Source organism: Ixodes scapularis, unplaced genomic scaffold, assembly GCF_016920785.2.
Source record: "Ixodes scapularis isolate PalLabHiFi unplaced genomic scaffold, ASM1692078v2 PGA_scaffold11__112_contigs__length_91849675, whole genome shotgun sequence".
NCBI lineage: Eukaryota > Metazoa > Arthropoda > Arachnida > Ixodida > Ixodidae > Ixodes > Ixodes scapularis.
In genome coordinates, this window is record NW_024609837.1 from 58,827,714 (window position 1) to 58,846,024 (window position 18,311).

General features: G+C 45.7%; 1 protein-coding gene across 1 annotated transcript; it reads left to right on the forward strand.

The window, feature by feature from the left end:
* The first annotated feature begins 1,925 nt into the window (after window positions 1-1,925).
* LOC8025569 (protein LLP homolog) lies at window positions 1,926-9,847 on the forward strand. Its single transcript, XM_002409429.5, has 3 exons — window positions 1,926-2,055; window positions 3,639-3,851; window positions 8,732-9,847. The coding sequence occupies exons 2-3, from the start codon at window positions 3,641-3,643 to the stop codon at window positions 8,926-8,928; spliced, it is 408 nt and encodes a 135-aa protein (XP_002409473.3). The 5' UTR covers window positions 1,926-2,055; window positions 3,639-3,640; the 3' UTR covers window positions 8,929-9,847.
* The last annotated feature ends 8,464 nt before the right edge of the window (window positions 9,848-18,311 follow it).

The following is an 18,311-nucleotide window of genomic DNA, read 5'->3' on the forward strand; positions in this document are numbered from 1 at the left end:
GTGCAAGGCCCAATCAGGTGAGCTTGTACTACCCAAAATGATGGCACCACAGTTTGTTCAAAGCTTCAGTGCAGGAGGCCTATATGGGCAAACACTGAGAGAAAAATCAAAACATATTGGGCAAAATAATTGAGGAACACATTGAGCAAAAGAAGAAAAATCATTGAGCAAAACCATTGCACTAAGGCAATGATGGCAAGTGAATACGAAGAATAAAAATGCACCGTCATAATTCTGATAAAAGTCCAATAGTTCATATCACATATGCACTCGTCAAAATTGGTCCTAAAGTTCCTTTAGAGTCTGGCATTTGCCATAAAAATTCACAAAACAGTCTTTAAAACATTCTGGCAGCCTCCGAGATTGAACTGGACGACCTTGGTGCAGGGGAGTTAAAGGGATACTTCAACGAAATTTGAAATATATTTGTCGTGTTCAAAAATAGGTTGAATATGACCCACAATATCCGTAAATGACAATTGCACGTTTGTATTTTGAGCCTGGTGGCTGTATTTTTTGGCATAAATGGCCCACTCTGGCAAGCGCTCGGAGAAGGCCCGGCTTAGAGCACGTGACATCCGACGCAATCGTGACGTAGGTCGTCTCGGGACGAGCAAAGCTACGGCGAGGCTGACGTCGAGAGAATGGCCTAGTCGTTCCAGCCACCAAAGTGGCTGCTTTTGTACGAATTTTGAGTGACGGGTTAATCTTTCATAATCTTGTAGGGGTACAATAGCTACTGCTGGAACACACAAAAAGGATTCTCGGGAAGGCGGGAGTTCCTCCTTCCCCTCTTCTCTCGTCGTGGCCGGAGGCGAGACACTCACCGTAACTAGCTGTCAAGGTTCTATAGACGGGCATTACAAACGAGGCGTTAGCGACATCCACCAGGTGCTCTTTGCTAATCGTTTAATTTGTTTTAAAATTCCTTTTCGTGACTTTTTTAACAAGATATTGGTGTGTTCGATGTGATACTGCTCCTTTGAACAAAATAAGCGCCGAAATTTCGTTGTAGTATCCCTTTTAAGTGTCCGCATCTTGAGTCTCTGGACAGAGTCTCTGGAGGCTCCGGTCTATCAAGCAACCTACATTCACCCCTGGGCCTGGATAGATGGATGGATCTTATTGCTTCAGAGCCGTATATGTAGAGTTTGTCCATTCACTGGGAAGTATAGGAAACAAATGAGGAGGTGCCATTGGCCGAAAGCGGGCTGGGCATGTTCCAGGGCATCTTCACCAATTCAAACGTAGCCAACCAAAAGCCCCCCCCCCCCCCCCCCAAAAAAAAAAAAAAAAAAAAAAAAATAAAGATACCCTGGCGGTGGTTGCGAGAAACAGACTTAATAAGTGCCTCGGAGTAACTCTCGGTGATTGAAAATATGGTGCATATATGATGTTTCAATCACGGTCATCCAAAATCATGGTGGAAGAGTGCGATTAGCAGAACGTCAGGCTCCGAGGGAAGACAATCTGCCATCCGAGCGGTCACACTCTGTCCGCACTGCGCTGCAAAGTTTGCAACAGAGACTGAGCCCCACAGTCACATGAACAGAAAGCATGAATTCTTTGCGGTGTACACTTATTGCAAATAACCTGACATGAACGAGGCACAAGTCTTCCTACAGAACAGACATACATCATCGTAAATCACCGTGCCAACAAGAGCAAGTAACCTAGAACAACAGCGACGTGGCTGGCAGCAAAGCGGCTGAGGAAAAGCCAGCCCAGCCAGCCAACGAAAACGAAACAATGCAAATAAAGATATAACATAAACAAAAATTAATAATTAAATCATATATTTTGAAAGCTCAACGTCTACAGTGGTAAAATTTAAAAATCAAATCACTAAAAAAATTAGATACGATATTATTTCCAGGAAAAACGAGCAAAGCAGTAATCTTTATTCTTAGCCAAGCCAAGCTCAAGCTGCAATCCAACTTGTCTCAACTTTGCGTATTGACAACACGTGTGTGTGTCGGTTGATTGCTCTGGCTTACAAATTACCCTTTCAACCCGATACACACGTTTATTTCAGTCAAATCTTGAAGCTATAACGTGAGTATGTTTCCAGCCTTCTCGCTATATTTATGCCTTCATGTGATATCTACCGTTGTGTCAATAAATACCGCATTGTTTTCGACTGTCGTGTGCGCCGATTACTATTGAGTCAATACATGGGCAGTGGTGATACAGTTTTAAGAAGATTTAAACATAATTACAGTTTTATCTCACAGTTTTGTGTGTCTTGGTAGATCGTCACGTACTAACGAGGTGGACGAATGAATCGCTGCCGATTATTGGTACGCAGTGGTAATGTTTACCTCGTGCACAATGATGTCTCTTTACCAGGTTCATCTTAAGAACCTATCTGCGAAAAAACAAAAAAACTCGGTAATACCGAATGTTTTTGTGGAAAAATAACTGTGTTTTTCGGCCCGTGTAAATAGACTACGCATCACAAGAAGCTGAAACTCCGTGAGAATGACGCAAGCGGTTGTGGTAGAATGCGAAAAATTTAGTATATAACGTTACCTAAAAAAAAAAAAAAAGTTTTTTTATGAGTTGTTGTGCACCCAAGTCTCTACTATTGTCGAAACAAGAGATCACATCCCGGTCGCCTTTGTGATACATTTAAATGAAAAGAAGATTGTCAGCAAGAAAGCGAACAATATTTCCTTCCTTGCTGCCAAGTGTGTTTCCCTGTGCCAGATGCGTCCATGTAATAATCCGATATTGTGTATTGTTCTAAGATGAAGGCACTGTACGGTCGTGCAGTGGCTCGTACATTTGACGCCGTGTTTCCAAATAAAAGCTGCTCGCACGCGAGTTGTTGCCGCCTTAGATTTCGTCCCGATCAGTCGTGTCATCACTTCGTCCTGGCTCAGCCCTTTACGGCCTCTGCCGGTTCCTCTCGGCCAGCAGCATGGCCGGGTGTGTCGTGGGCGCTGTTCCTGCTTTGCGAGGCACCAAGCCGCCTTTAGCCTTGATTACGACTTAGGCGCTTGGACATCCACAATAATACAGTTCGCAGCGTCAGTTCTTGTTTCACCAATATTAGCTCATGCACACGTTGGCTCGTAGGGAAATTTGGTCTTTCTCTTTTACCTTTTGATCCAGGCAGTGTCACATTCTCAAAGTTTTGCGTCCTATCCCAACCATTGTAGCATCATATTTTCACAAGCTTTCTGCTTTCTGCGGTGCATCTTTTGTTTACACTGGCCGAAAAAACGCGGTTCTTTTCTCTCGGAAACGCCCAGTAGTCCTTGTTTCTTGTGTATAGCATCACCTGATCATTGTCGCAAGACGCGGCATTGTAGATTTCCGTAGTACAGGCTGTTGCCTAGGCTATTATTTTTATTATTGTTACGTTTGTTTCATTTAAGCTGCATACACACCGCTAATACATCGTATAAAAGGTGGTCTGCAGACAATTTCCGAAGCACGTTTGTTCCTTGTGCAACGGTTGTGTCGCATTGGTCGTACAAAAGCGGCCTGCAGACACATTCGAAGCATGGGTGAAAGATGCTTCCAACATGCTTGAGGCGAGTATGCAGATAAATTTGTTGTCGGGACATTTTGTTTTTTGTACGACGTGCGAGCAGTTTGACTCCGGCTTTACGTTTCTCGTGTAAACACAGAAATGGCCAAGAGTCTGCGCAGCAAGTGGAAGCGCAAGATGCGCGCCAAGAAGCGGGAGCGGTACTCTGTCAAGGAGCTTGCCCGACTGAAAACCATGTTGGAGGCGGCCACCAAGGGAGACGCAGACATGTCCGAGGTCTGCGAAATGGTGGATGCCAAGAAGGTCGCGGAGCGAGCATCTCAAGAAACGACAGAGCCTGAATCGGACGTAGGTAATGCAAGCCTCCTTTTGTTTTCTCCTGCCATCGATTTAAGAGCTGATCAACGCGTTTGCGTTTGCCTACGACGGAGGGCGTTACGACCGAGTGCGTTACGACCACTCTTCTCATGCCTCATGCTGTAGTAGTTGTAGCTCACGTTGTAATAGTTGTAGTTCTCACATTGTAGTAGTTGTAGTTCTTACGTTGTAGTAGTTGTAGTTCTCATGTTGTTGTAGTTGTAGTTCTCAATGTCCCGCTGTTTCGCCTCGGGCGTGTCGTTTGCCCGGAAGAACACATGGACTTGCTCTTCGTAGACTGGCCAGGCGGACCCATCTCCCTCGAACGGCTCGAGCCTCCCGCACTTGTGTCTGCTTAGGGTAAGCGAAGACACTGGCGCCGTCTGTCGGGCCCCCTGGAAGACTTCTGACATGCTGAAGGTTTTGCTTTTTTTTGCGAGATCAAATCTATGCAGTGTCTATGAGGCATGGTCACTCGTAACATTGTCAAAAATATTTTAAGTTCACGGCGAAAGCATAATGTACAATTTGGAAATATGCGCAGATTGCCGGTGTTCTGGGACTACCCGACAGACAGTGCCAGTGTGTCGCATCGTGAACAGACTCGAGCAGTCAGTAATGGTCAAACACAAATGTGCGAGCCGGCCTAAATAATGATTGGCTTGTGGTACCGTGCCTGCCCGTGGTAGCGCCCACCGACCGCTCCGATTATAGTAAGATTTTAAATGCCTTAGCATTATTGCCGCGGCGCATGCTGCCGTCTTTCGTTTAGATGGTCGTGGTTTAACTGGACCGGACTGGTTTTGTGATATTGCAGCGTGGTTCCCACCGTGCTCTTTCACTCAGTTTGTTTGCTCGTTACGTCCATCTTCCCTCTTACAAGAGGAAGAGGGCCTTCCGGCGCGCTTTCAATGATGCTCCGCGGTAGCGGGAGAGGAGGGGATATAGTGGGCGTGGCAGCGGCACGACACACGCGACGACGCCGTTTGCGCGAAAGCGCCGGCACCCAGGAGGAAAGATCGGATCTTTGAAGGCAGCAGTATGCGGACCATAACAGGTGGCGGTCGAGGGAGGCTGCGGTGGCTGCATTTGAAACCACTGGTGCCTTGGTCAACAGGCTGGCTCTCTAAAAACAATGGCACACGGATCATCGCGAGGTTGGAGTTCCCGTCCGTCGCCAAGTCGCAACTCCCGCGCTAAATGCTAACAATGTTCGTCGAGAATCGGCAGCGATTTCAGTATAATTTTTTAATGTCTTGGTTGCACCTAGAGCCATTGACAGGACGAGAACGGGAGGGACGAGCTTCGGTTGTTTTGCCTCCAGAGCATGCTTCCTATCTTCAACTCTTTGGCGTATCGTGCGCCTGGAGCGCAAGTTTGCAACCAGAGCCCGGCCGAATGCACGGAGCACGTGCTGGGGGCAGAGCGTTTGAGAGATGTGTCCTGCTGTTCTCGTTTTGTCAGTGGCTCTGCAAACAAACCCAGGTATTAGACTCAAAACAGAAACACCCTGGGAAACTTGGCCTTTTTTGACCGGCAGAGTTGGTTTTTTGCAGATGCGACTGGTTCGCCAATCTAGTGGTGATTTTCGTCGCACGTTTTCGAGCCTACTTTCGCGGCTTCGTCCTTAGACCGCTGGACACTGTGAACATTCGGCTCTCTCAAGAAAACTGACAAACGAACCTGCCGCCACAGCTTTCTGTTCTAGCCGCCAAGTACTGTCAATTTCGCTGGAGCCTCGAAGGGTCTGTGCCGGCACACATTGACTGGTTTTTCTTGTTCGTTTCTGGGTGAACACCTAAGAAACCCGATATCACAAGCCTATCGCCTACTTTTCAAAAACTCTGTTAGACGGATGGGCACACGTGACAAGAATGAAACAAGAAGAGCCGACGGTGCAGTGCAAACAAAATATGGGCGTAAAAAGAATGCATCACACACCCTTCTGGGTGCCATAGCAGCTGTAGCCAGGCCACAAGGGCTCCCCGGCATTTCTGTGTCCCATTTGTTTACACACTCCTTTTTGGCTTAACAGGCATGACATCTGTCGTCCCTGAAATCATTTCATATTTGTTCACGAAATGGCAAAATGCCTTTCAAGGCACTGGAATGAAATAACCCACCCATTTTGGAAGCCCTTTACTGGGGTTTCCAAAATGGGTGGGCCACTTTGTTCCGATTCCAACGCCTTGGTCATGTGACGGCATGTCTTGCAAATAGGATGGACACTGCCTTTTCTCGGCGTCTTCAAGAGGATGCCAAACTCTCCCAGTACGTACGGCTCCGGGTGAGGCCGCAAAACACACAACCACACCTTTGTGGGCCACACAAATGAGCGCGAACCTCGAGTAGCGCATTGCTCAAAACACTTGGCTCACAGTCTTGAGGTAATGAGTTCAATTCCTGCTGGCGACCCAAAGTCTTTTTTTAGGGTTCCCTCCGGGCGTAGCGCTTTTTGGTGTTGGCTTCTTCGTTACAGCCATGCGTCACAGTACTCCGTGAAATCAGCTGATAAAACAACTCATTCTGCATTAATTACAAGGTTCCTGAGATTAGGAAAATCTCCCGGAAAATGCAAATTGACCCCCTTTCATCTCCACATAATTAAACAAGGAATATAGTATTTTTCTGATGGGACGCAAGACATTTGTCCGAAGATTAATTTAAGGCGATCATTAGGTGTAAGCATTGGGTGGTGCGTTTATGAAACGTGAATGTTTGGCAGTTCCCTCGACGGTTGTGTTGGTAAAGTGGAACCGACTTTATCAGCATATTTTTGAAGCTTAGCCTTGCTCTTTGTTTGGTTTCGTTATGCTGCTTTGCCATAAGCTTTGTCCGTCGAACGTTGCGGATAATACCTTTTTTTAGGGGCCATCTTTAGAGAGCTAAGTCTAGTTAATCTCTGTGCCCAACAAAAACAAAAGCGTGCCAATGTAACACAGGCATTTTAAAAATTTTTGGGGCCAGGTCTTTGGTGTCATCTTTTGACGTCCTTGTGGGCCAAGTTTGGAGTCTTGTTGCTTGATCAACGTTGAATGGTTTTTGTCGCGACTATTATAATTTGATTGTGCCCGACTTTGTTTTGTAAATTCTGGGGAAATGCAACGTTAGAATTTGTGTAAGAAGAGCAAATTGTGTTCTCTTTGCAGCAGAAAAGTTATCTTGCATAATAGAGTGTGCCCAGTCACTGCTCAAGCCTTAGTGGTTGGCGCCAGATACCAAAATTTCAGAGCTCTGTTGGGTCTTCCGAGTCAAAATTAAGAGACCCTTCTTGGACGTTTTTATTGATAAAATCGTGTTTGCAGGCCTTGCTTTACGCCTTTCTAGTCTCCACATTGAAATGCTCAGTCCTGGCTCTGCAGCGTCGCTGCCACACTGGTCATATTGTGTATGCACAAAGCCTGAACGCTCTTATTGTGTAGCTTATTTGAACCGTGTAAACAACAAGTTATACTTTTCGCACAAAGGGTGTCTTTCCAGTCGTAAAAACCTGGAACCTTCGAGGAATTTCAAAACATCTGGAAAAGTTTGGGAACAGTCTGTGAAATAGTTGGAGAAATAGCCAGAAAGTTGGTCAAGTCAGGGAAAATGGCCGACGTCGGTGGCACAGTGACTTGCAACGAATCGGGAGGGCATGGCACGCAGTGATGTGGATAGCCTTTGCGCCGAGTGACAGTTCCCCGAGGCATCACCATGCAGCGTAGACCGCTACCCGATTCACTGGATTAAATGGGAACAGACCGAACAATCACCGCAACCCCATCCTCTGCATTTTCTTTTTTCTTTTTTTGTAATGGTCAGGGAAGTTATTTAAAATAGTTAAGGAAAGACCTGAAAAAGTTGGGGAATTTGAAAGACACAATTTTGTAGACACCCTGAAACACCCCCTACACTTTGTCTCACTTGTTGCGTTGTGTAGTGCTAGGGAAGCTAGGGGCAGGAAAAAGAGGGAAGCCGCTTTTGTACAAATTTTGAGTGAAGGGCTGATCTTGGTGTGGAGGGGTCCTTGGAAGAGGGGAATTCCTCCTTTCCCACTGCCAAGGTTACACTGTCTCGCCTGCACTTTTGGTAACGCTGCGCTCGACTAGTGAAATTGAGTATACACGTTTGCAAGAAAGGCTCCTGTGCGCTGCCATTCTGAGCGATGCTGGTGCCCCGTACCGTTTCCGCCATGCTGGGGTGCGCCAGGGGCAAGTCACTGGGGTGCGCGATGACAAGATGGTGCCGTTTGCTGCATCGCCGATGGCTTACGTTAGCGGCACACTTACTGTCTCGGAACGCAGGAGGAGGTATCCACACAGAATCGTAGCGTCACATATTGTAGGACGGGGCATCTTTCAGGGTTGGAGCTGACTTTATAACGATCGCAGCCTTTGTTCCTGCATGTTGTGGAAGCCAGAGCTGCCGCGAGCGCAGCCATAGTTGATGCAAAGGCCATGCGACTTTTGGCGCATTCTGAAGAGAGCGCCTTGAGACTTTAGATCTTTTTGAAAATTTTCGATTTGTTACCGCTTTAGGCATTTTATTTAATTGTCCTTGCTCTTTCGCTGTCGAAGACGACACATGTACGTTTTATAATTATTTTTTAAAATTTCTTTCTGCGCTCAGTGGTGTACGCTTCGGCGAGAGACGCTTGGCAACATTGTACGACAACCAGCGAACGTCCTGGCTGGAGAGTAGGTCCGCCTCACCTTGGCGCGCGGTTCGAGGTTAAGCCGGGATCCCACTTGCAAAGGTGTATAGGCGACAGACGAAAGGAGTGAGGCTTCTTCGTGTGTCGTTTAGGTCCGTCGTTTGTGTTTACCGTTCGAATCAATTACAAACTCTAATGTAAAGTTTGCTGACCCCCCTGTTGCCCTCGTGTTTTGTCGACAGATGACGGAGCGGCGACGATGGACGTCGATGCCCCCAAGAAGCGGAAGTACAGACGTAAGACGATGACGGACGAACACGGGACCCACCCGGAGTGGATGAATCAGAGGGCCATCCGCAAGTTCAAGGCAAACCGGCAAAACCGTAAAGGCCGGGGTCTGACAAAGAGCGGCAAAAAAAAGAAAACAAAGAGAATGTAGAACGAGTCCTCCTCCTTGAGGAACGAAGGGTCATCTGGCACTGTACAGGTGGATTAAATTCCGCAACAAATTAATGCCACTTATCTCGTTTTTTTTCAGCACCCCCTTATTGTGTAGGTTGTCAAATATGGTTCCTAGGAACCAGGGGGGAGAAAAAAATCGAGGTGACTGACTTGAATCGCGTTTTAAAGCACAATTTAAATTGTGACTTAAATCACTTCCAGCTTGACTGTGACGATTTAAATCAAACACTTTCCCCCAAAACAGTCCCAAAAAGATTTCAGATTTATTGTATTTTTGCATTTTATGGTGTCCACAGGCATTTATTTTGTACTTAAAGTGAAGAACAGTTAAGCAAAAAGGATTCATATCAGACAGCCATTTTTTTTTATTAAGAAATGGAGGGCGTGGCGAGTTCCTAGCACCTTGTTATCGCTGTGCAGCTAATGTTGCTCTGCAATTGCCCCATGCTTCTCAATTTATCAGCAACTGTAGTGAAAAGAAATTACTCTTTTTCTAGGTGAAGTGATTTAAATTGTGTGAATCTGATTCAAATAAAATTTACTTAATTTTTGAAAAAAAAAGAAAAAGGTGATAATTTTTAACGCTGTTAGGAATCCACGGGTTCTCAACAGTGCCCTCCGGGCTGTCCAAGCTTCCGAATTTCACAGACCTTCGCTGCCTTTACGTAAAGCGTTTTTCCTGTTTCGAGCGGTTTTTCAGCGCATCTGCACCCCTCACTGTTGCGTAGCTGTGAGCCAATTGTTCCCTAGTATTGTGAATGATTGTTTAGAGGGCCTGTAGCCTTGTGCGCTGCTTTGTTGTTTCAATGCTGAGATCAGGAAGGGTTCCTTGGCTGTCAGTTGAGAGAGAGAGTGGTTCTTCAAGAGCAGAACTTTATAAAAAACATGCCTTGTTGGACGGAACCCGTCTACGGTTTGTTTCACTTTATGTGCGAGCGAAACCAAGCGACATGCATGCGCACATTACCCCAAACATGCTTGCACCACAGATGTTTCTGTTTTTTGGGGGGGTGCCCAAAATCCAGAGCTCACTCTTGTACCGTCTGCTACGCTCACACTTGTAAAGGGACACGGATGAAAGGGGTCGTGCCACCAGTGGCTGAGTTCCCTTCCCTAACCCCGAGGCATGTCTAAACGGGTCGTGGTGGGACGCTGCTTTCTAGTGGGTGGCAAATGGAACTGCTTTTTACCTCTTTGGGACTGGTTTCCTTTAGACTTAGGAACAGTCTTCACTAGTTGCCTACTGCCGTGGGTGGTCCCGGCTTCTTCGAAGGAAGGCAAAATGTATCCTAGGGCTCATTGCCTTAACTGTTGGTACGTAGCAGCGGTGGCTCCTTAGCCCTGTTGCAGGAAGCAAACAACATTAATTTTGAAAGAAAAGTGGAGGCAAACCTGAAATACACCAATGGTTCTGTCGTTTTAGATGCTTCAACCGAATAATCATCATTTGTGTTGTTTGAGGTCTTTGTAGTTGTTACTGCAAGACAACTCCCACAGGGGGCACCTGTGAAAGCAGGTGTTTGGTGAGTGGCGCCACCCTGGACCCCGAGCCGTGCGGGGTCGTCCTGCCACGTCTGGGGAAAGGGGCATCCTGGTAGTTGAGCCGATCCCAGGGTAGGTTTGGACCCTTTGAGGCCTCCCGGGTGAGGCAATGCTCCCCTTTGGCCCCCGCTTCTCGTATACGAGTCTCGTGGCTTGGCCCGACCAGGATGAGTCGCCATTTCTTTAACTGTCCCTTCACTTCTTTCCCTTCCTTCCTTCTCTCTTTCTTTTTCACCTTCTTTGGCGGCAAGGGCTAACCTTGGGTGGTTGTAAATTCCTTTATCTACTGTAGAATACCGCGCATCCGCCCAGTCCACATTAAGTGCCCGTTCCGAAATTTGTAAAATCTGAGGAAAAACACGCAGTCCATTGATATGTAAAATTGATGACCGTACAAGCGCCCATCCCTCATTTTCTCGCAATTATTTATAAATTTTGAGTGGGCGATTGCCCGGTATTTTACGGTAGACGCACACTCGGTAATAGTTACTTAGTAGCACTAGTAGTGTAGCCTACCCGGCAAAGCCATATTTGTTATGAAGTGCTCTCTACTCCCTTGTTGGGCTCGGTGGTGGGTGGTGCGCCATAGTTTCTCAACATCCTCCGCCTTTCATGGCTTCCGTAAACTCTAATCCCGGTTCAAGACAAACCTCCAAGAGGCAGTGTCCACAACCACAGACCATTGCAAAAGAAACTGTCGAAACATTCACAGTTTTTTTGTTATTCACTCACATGACGAGCAAAAACCTGTAGTAAAGATGTCACCCTTTATTGTTGCCAAAGTGCTAGAAAACCTTGTTGAATTTTCTTACAAAGCCAAGAAACTACACTCAGAAAACCTTCTTGTTCAAGTAAACACTGAAAAACAAAGCGAAGCGCTTCTCAGATTGACCACCATTGTGGACGTGAAAGTGTCTGTGAGCCCCCACCATACACTAAATGCTATCCGTAAACAAAAAGGCTTCAGAGGGGACACCTCTCTAAAGAAGCCTTTCTTTACACCAGTGAAGAAGAACTTTTTGAGGGACTAAAAAGTCTGGGCATCATCAATGTCGAACGCATAGTGTTCTGCAAAATTTGCAAAAATATCCCCTCGAAACATGTTATCCTCACTTTTGCGGGACATGCACTCCCGGAGACGGTCAAAGCCAGTTATCTCAATTGTCGCATCTGCCAGCTCATTTCGAATCCCCAGCGGTGTTTTCGTTGTCAGCGCTTTGGCCACGGATCACGCAGCTGTCGTGGGAAGGAGACATGTGCCATGTGTGGAAATCGGGATCAAGTGTCTGAAAGTTGCGGGGCAGAGGCACACTGCGCAAATTGCTTAGGACCACATGCTGCCTACTACCGCAGCTAGAACCACATGCTGCCTACTACCGCAGCTCTGGAAGCAAGAGAAGGATATCCTTGCAGTTAAGGTCAATGAAAACCCGTCCTACATTCTCGCCTGCTTCTTCCTGTTGACGACGTGCAATTTCAAGAATGCGTGCTCTGCATTTGCGCTAGAAACGGGAAGTCCTAAAATGTCCAAAGAGGCTCGGGAGTCGGAACATTACTGGCCAGTCTGGCGAATGCAGCTTTTTTCGGTATGCTTTGACCCAGATAATATGAAGGCCACTTCAACCCATCCAACTAGGGTCCACAAAGAAGGAGGGCAACCTTCAGCGGGGCAATTTACAAAAGGGCACAATGAGGTCAAACTTTTGGGCACATAAACTGAAGGTCCATGTAATCAGCACTGACAGAAAAAACATCTCAATTACTAAGAGACCTTAAAAAACCTAAAACAATGATAGTAAAAAAGAAAAGAAAACAGAATGAACGAGTTTGACAAGGTTTACAAAAGATTTTTTTAGCGAAAACAAAAAAACCGCTGCTTGCACATAAATATCTCACAACCAACATTTTCCGGTTTTAACAGATTTTTTTCTTTTCAATACTGGCGGATATTTATTGGTGTTCTTATGGTGCTTCTCATCGCTGTGATGAGAAGCACCATGGCGGGTAGTCGCATCTTAGCACTGCTCCGTGTATGCTGTATCTTTGTAGCGCTTTGTAAGCTCCGACTAGACAACTCTGTAGCTTTCGACCATCATGCCAAGCAGTAGATCTCGGTGTACGTCGCCAGCCCCTTTTTCTTGAGCTTTTCAGCATTGGCGGCTGTCGGTCCATTTACACCTGCTAGGCCTAGCCCGACAGCGGCTTCGGAACACCAGTGCATCTCCCAATTGCGCCGCCGACTGTCTCCGGCCGGCATCACGGGACACCGCCTCAACTTTTGCACCCTGTGTGTTCTTCTACTGGCCGGCGACATCGCAACAAACCCTGGACTGCAGCATCCTTTTTGTGCAAGCTGCACGAAGCGAGTGCGAAACAATCAAGCGGCCATCTGCTGCGACTCATGTGATGGTTGGTTTCATCACGGTTGCGTTTATATGTCGCTAGGAGAATACCGCAGGATAGGTAAAGGAAGCGACCCATGGTTTTGCCTAGTCTGTTCGCTGCCACCGCTCGCAGACAACGTCTTCGAGGTGCTGGCTGCCCCTGACTCTTCATCTCCCACCGCACCTGGCGTCCCTGACACATCACCGCTCCTCAGGCCGAGCAATCCGTTTAACAAGACTGTCACGTTCTTGTGCACTAACTGCCAGAGTGTGAAGAACAAATTGTCAGACCTCAAGCTCGCCTCCTCAGCCCTCCCCGGCAGCACTGTCATTCTCCTTACGGAAACGTGGCTGGATGCTGGTGTTTGTGACGTTCCCGGCAGTCAGGAGGTATGACCTGGAGCACCCGGAGTTGGAGGCTGTCTTTCTTGAACTCCGCCACCCATAAGGCAGCTCCCTCCTAGTCCTAACTTATTGCCTGCCGTCCACCAGGGCTACTGCCTATGAGCTCCTCGACGGATCGCTGACCAAAGCGCTGGCGAAGCCTTATTACGAAGTAGTGGGCATGGAAACAGCCTGAGGATGCAGTCTTCTAATCCGTTCTGCTTCATTGTACAGATCCTGCTTTGCCTGTGTTCAGCGCCTGTCTGGGCATCGCCGTTTTCTCAAGTCATCGTCACAACAACGCTGGCCACGGAAGGATTTCCAGTTTTTCAAGATAAATTCGACGTATGTTTTGGCGTACTCGCGTACTGGCCGCAGTATGCCTTTACCCGGCCCAAGGAAGCTACCCCATCGACATCGACACTAATCAACGAGGCTTCAAAACCGTGGAACGTCGCCAGTTCTGTCAGTGGGCATGGAAACAGCCTGAGGATGCAGTCTTCTAATCCGTTCTGCTTCATTGTACAGATCCTGCTTTGCCTGTGTTCAGCGCCTGTCTGGGCATCGCCGTTTTCTCAAGTCATCGTCACAACAACGCTGGCCACGGAAGGATTTCCAGTTTTTCAAGATAAATCCAACGTATGTTTTGGCGTACTCGCGTACTGGCCGCAGTATGCCTTTACCCGGCCCAAGGAAGCTACCCCATCGACATCGACACTAATCAACGAGGCTTCAAAACCGTGGAACGTCGCCAGTTCTGTCAGTGGGCATGGAAACAGCCTGAGGATGCAGTCTTCTAATCCGTTCTGCTTCATTGTACAGGTGGGTTCCTCTCCGTCGTTACATACTAGACGAACGAATAACATCGTTCTTCTGCTGTTTCCATGCCCAAGTGTTATTTGTGTTACGGTCATTGAGTGTTATGATGTGGTAAAATCGTTACTAGCACTTTCGGGCGACATTGAACTTAATCCCGGCCCCATGAGCGACGTTCAAGCGAAACAATTCGCGGATTTGATGCAGCTGGTGAAGGATATGAATGAACGATCTTTGAAATCTGAAGTTGGGCAAAACAGTTTACTAGACAGTGTGAAAGAAATAAGAGAAAGTCAGAGTTCAATCGAAAGAAAAATTAACGACATCGGTAATCGACTTACGCTTGTCGAGAATAAAGTATCTGCGCTTGAATTGGTTGACCAAGATTTCAACACAGTGAAATGTCTCGCTGAAAAATTAAATTATGACAACGCCACTTTGAATGACCGTCTAAACGACCTTGAAGATCGATCACGTAGGGATAATCTAATTATTTATGGTTTGGCGGATTCTCCGTCCGAAACTTGGTCCGTTACTGAAAGAAAAGTTCTCGAGCTTGCTTCTGGCTCTCTTGAGCTACAGGTGCCCCCAGACTGCATTGAGCGTTCACACCGCATCGGTGCTTTTAGTGCCAATCGCTGTCGCCCAACAATAGTGAAATTCTCCTCCAATAAAGTCAAGAATTATGTATTTTCGTCGCGTTTTAAGTTGAAAGGTAGTGACATTTACATGTGTGAAGATTTCTCGCCAGCAACCCGCCAAGCTAGGAAAAAACTAACTGAGTTTGGAAAAGCCTCTAAAAATGTGTTTCAACTACGCTACAATAAACTGTTTATTAACAAGAGGTGTTATATGTATAACTCAGTGTCTGATGAAGTGTTTGATCTCGGTGCTGGTCCTGATAGGAGTGAAGGTGATAACGTCAACAGGCCTCCCCTTAACTTGCATCAAACGCCCTCATCTGATAGGCGCGAAGGAGATAACGTTAACATGCTTTGTAACACACATCAAGCGTCTTCTTCACCATAACATGTGGCAAGGGGCGTGGGTGCTATTCCTTTTTCCAAAAATGTGTCAGCACTTTTTAGCAATATAAGGAGTATTTTATGTCATCGTGATGAATTGTGTTCAGTTATTGATTCTTGTAGCGCTGACGTAGTAGCTTTAACTGAAACGTGGCTGTCATCGAATGTTCGGAATTGTGAATTATTTAGTTGTGATAAGCGTTTTAATGTCTACCGTTGTGATAGGGGTGCACGAAATGGAGGTGGCGTTTTATTGGCAGTTGCCGATCACATTGATTCTTTCTGTGTGCGTTTGAATAGTGATTTAGAACTAGTTTGTTGTTGCTTGTGTTTGAACTTCCAAAAAGTTATCTTAGCCGTGTGTTATCGTCCGCCATCAGCTAATCCTTCTTTTGTTTCGAATCTTCATGATGTTTTGAACTCAATAATAGTGCGCTTTCCTTCATCTCCTATACTCCTCCTTGGTGATTTCAATTATCCTCAAATAAAATGGTCTCACCCGCATATTTTCTCTAACCCTTTCTCATCAGATGCGGAAGATTTTATAAAGTTATGTGATGACTTCAGCTTTTCGCAGCTGGTGTATCTTCCTACTCGAATCACTGCTACAACTGCAAACGTATTAGATCTCATTTTGTCAACTTCACCTGAACTTATTTCTTCTGTTACTTTCATGCCGGCTCTCAGCGACCATTTGCTACTACATTTTTCACTTGATGTGCCCGCCAAAACAGCACAGTGAACTCTTAAAAAAATACGAGACTATGGTAGAGGTGACTATGACTCTATTAACGGTCCACTTGGCCTTTTTCTTAACGATTACTTGGACCACTTTTCTGACCGTTCTTTAGAATTAAATTGGACATTGTTTAAGACGCAGGTTGAGCTCCTAACCTATAAACATATACCGCTACGTAATATCCCAATTGTTTCGAATTCCCCTTGGTTCAATAGCACTCTAAAAAGACTTTCCAATAAAAAGAAGCGCAAATTTCGTGCAGCAAAGTTATCAAATTCGGAGGTTAAATGGCTCGAGTATCATGAGGCTGCCAATGCTTATAAAAGTGCAATCGCGGATGCAAAGTCAGTTTATTTTTCTATCACCCTGCCATCACTACTAACCAACAACGTCAAACAGTTTTGGAAGGCGATTAACGGCAATAAAAACACCACACTGTCTCTGTTTACTTTATCAGGTGAACCTGTTTCCACCGATGACTGTGCAAATGTTTTCAATTCTACTTTTGTTGAATCATTTTCAAACTGTATTTCTTCAACTTTACCTCAACTTCAACAACGCGCTTTTCTGCCCATGTATCCCATCTTAATTCAAACAAGTGGAATTATAAAGATAAATGAACAGCTAAATATATCCTGCTCCGCGGGAGTTGACGGAATTAATTCTAAATTTTTGCTAAGAACAAAAGAGTATTCTTTTATAATACTGTCTAAATTATTTGAGCAATCACTTACTCTAGGCTGTTTACCTGACGATTGGAAGGTGGGTAAAGTGGTGCCCGTGCATAAAACCGGTGATCATCATTCTCCTCTCAATTACCGTCCCATTTCCATAACAAGCATTCCGTGTAAAATTCTTGAGCATATTATTGCCCGTGCATAAAACCGGTGATCATCATTCTCCTCTCAATTACCGTCCCATTTCCATAACAAGCATTCCGTGTAAAATTCTTGAGCATATTATTTTTTCTCATCTCGTTCAACACCTAGAATCCAATTCATTCTTTGCTCCTGCACAACATGGCTTCCGTAAATCATTTTCGTGTGAAACTCAGCTACTCACCTTCACTCATGACCTTCACCTTATTCTTGATCATGGTTCCCAGGTGGATTGTATTTTCCTTGATTTCGCCAAAGCTTTCGATAAGGTGTCACATAATCTGCTACTCCATAAGCTTAGCAAACTTAACATTGATCAGGATGTACTTTCATGGATTCGCGCTTTCCTTAATAACCGATCTCAATTTGTGTCTGTGAATAATACCTCTTCAAGTCCAGCTCCCGTGACATCAGGCGTACCTCAAGGCTCAGTGTTAGGTCCCCTGCTCTTTCTTATTTTTATCAACGACTTACCTTCCTGCGTTTCGTCCTCTATTAGCTTATTTGCAGATGATTGCGTTCTTTACCGAGAAATAACTAACACCTCTGATGTTGCTATCCTTCAGTCTGACCTTGATTGTGTTTCTAATTGGTGTAACAAATGGAACATGCAGCTCAACACTAACAAATGTAAAGTAATGACTGTTTCTCGTCTTAACTCGCACTCTACTTTCTACTATCTATACAGTGTTTTGTTGGAAGGTGTATCATCGTATAAGTACTTGGGGATCCATATTTCATCGAACCTGTCTTGGGAGCCTCATATTCGCTACATAACTAACAATGCTAACCGCATGCTTGGCTTTCTCAAACGTAATTTTCCATCTGTTCCTGTATCTCTCAAGCTACTACTATACAAAACCCTTGTCCGCTCAAAAGTGGAATACGCCTCCCCTATATGGGATCCCGGTACTGACTTACTTACAACAGCAGTCGAAGCTATTCAAAATAGATCTGTTCGCTTCATTTTTACTAACTATCACCGTAGTGCAAGCGTAACATCCATGAAAACGTTTTTAAACCTACCTAACCTTTCTTCACGTCGTGAGTTATCCCGTCTTTGTCTGTTTCATAAAATTTATCATCACAATTCTTCCTTGCATCAAAAATTACTAACCCCTCCCTCATATGTCTCGCCACGCGTCGATCACCAACACAAAATCGGTCTACCTGTTTGTAAAACCACTACTTTTTATAATTCATTCATCCCCAAAACAACAATCACGTGGAACCACCTTCCATCGTCAGTTGTGTCTGTAACAGATGCCACCATGTTTAAGCGTTGTTTAACCACTTTTCTAAGTTAAAATTTCTTATGTTCGTGTTTCTATTCTTAGGTTGTCATTTTGTTTTTTGGTGATTTTACTTTGTAACCCACTCCCCTCTGTAATGCCCTCGGGCCCTGAGGGTACAATAAATAAAAATAAATAAATACTGCAGTTCGGTGGCTTCAACAGCCATATTGACTGGTGGGGTACCTATACTCTCATCCCTTCTGATGCGGCTGACGACACTCTTCTGGGCCTGGTGTCGACATTGGGGCTTTCCCAGATCTGTTGCTCCCCTACCTATATCCCATCCTCCAGTTTCCT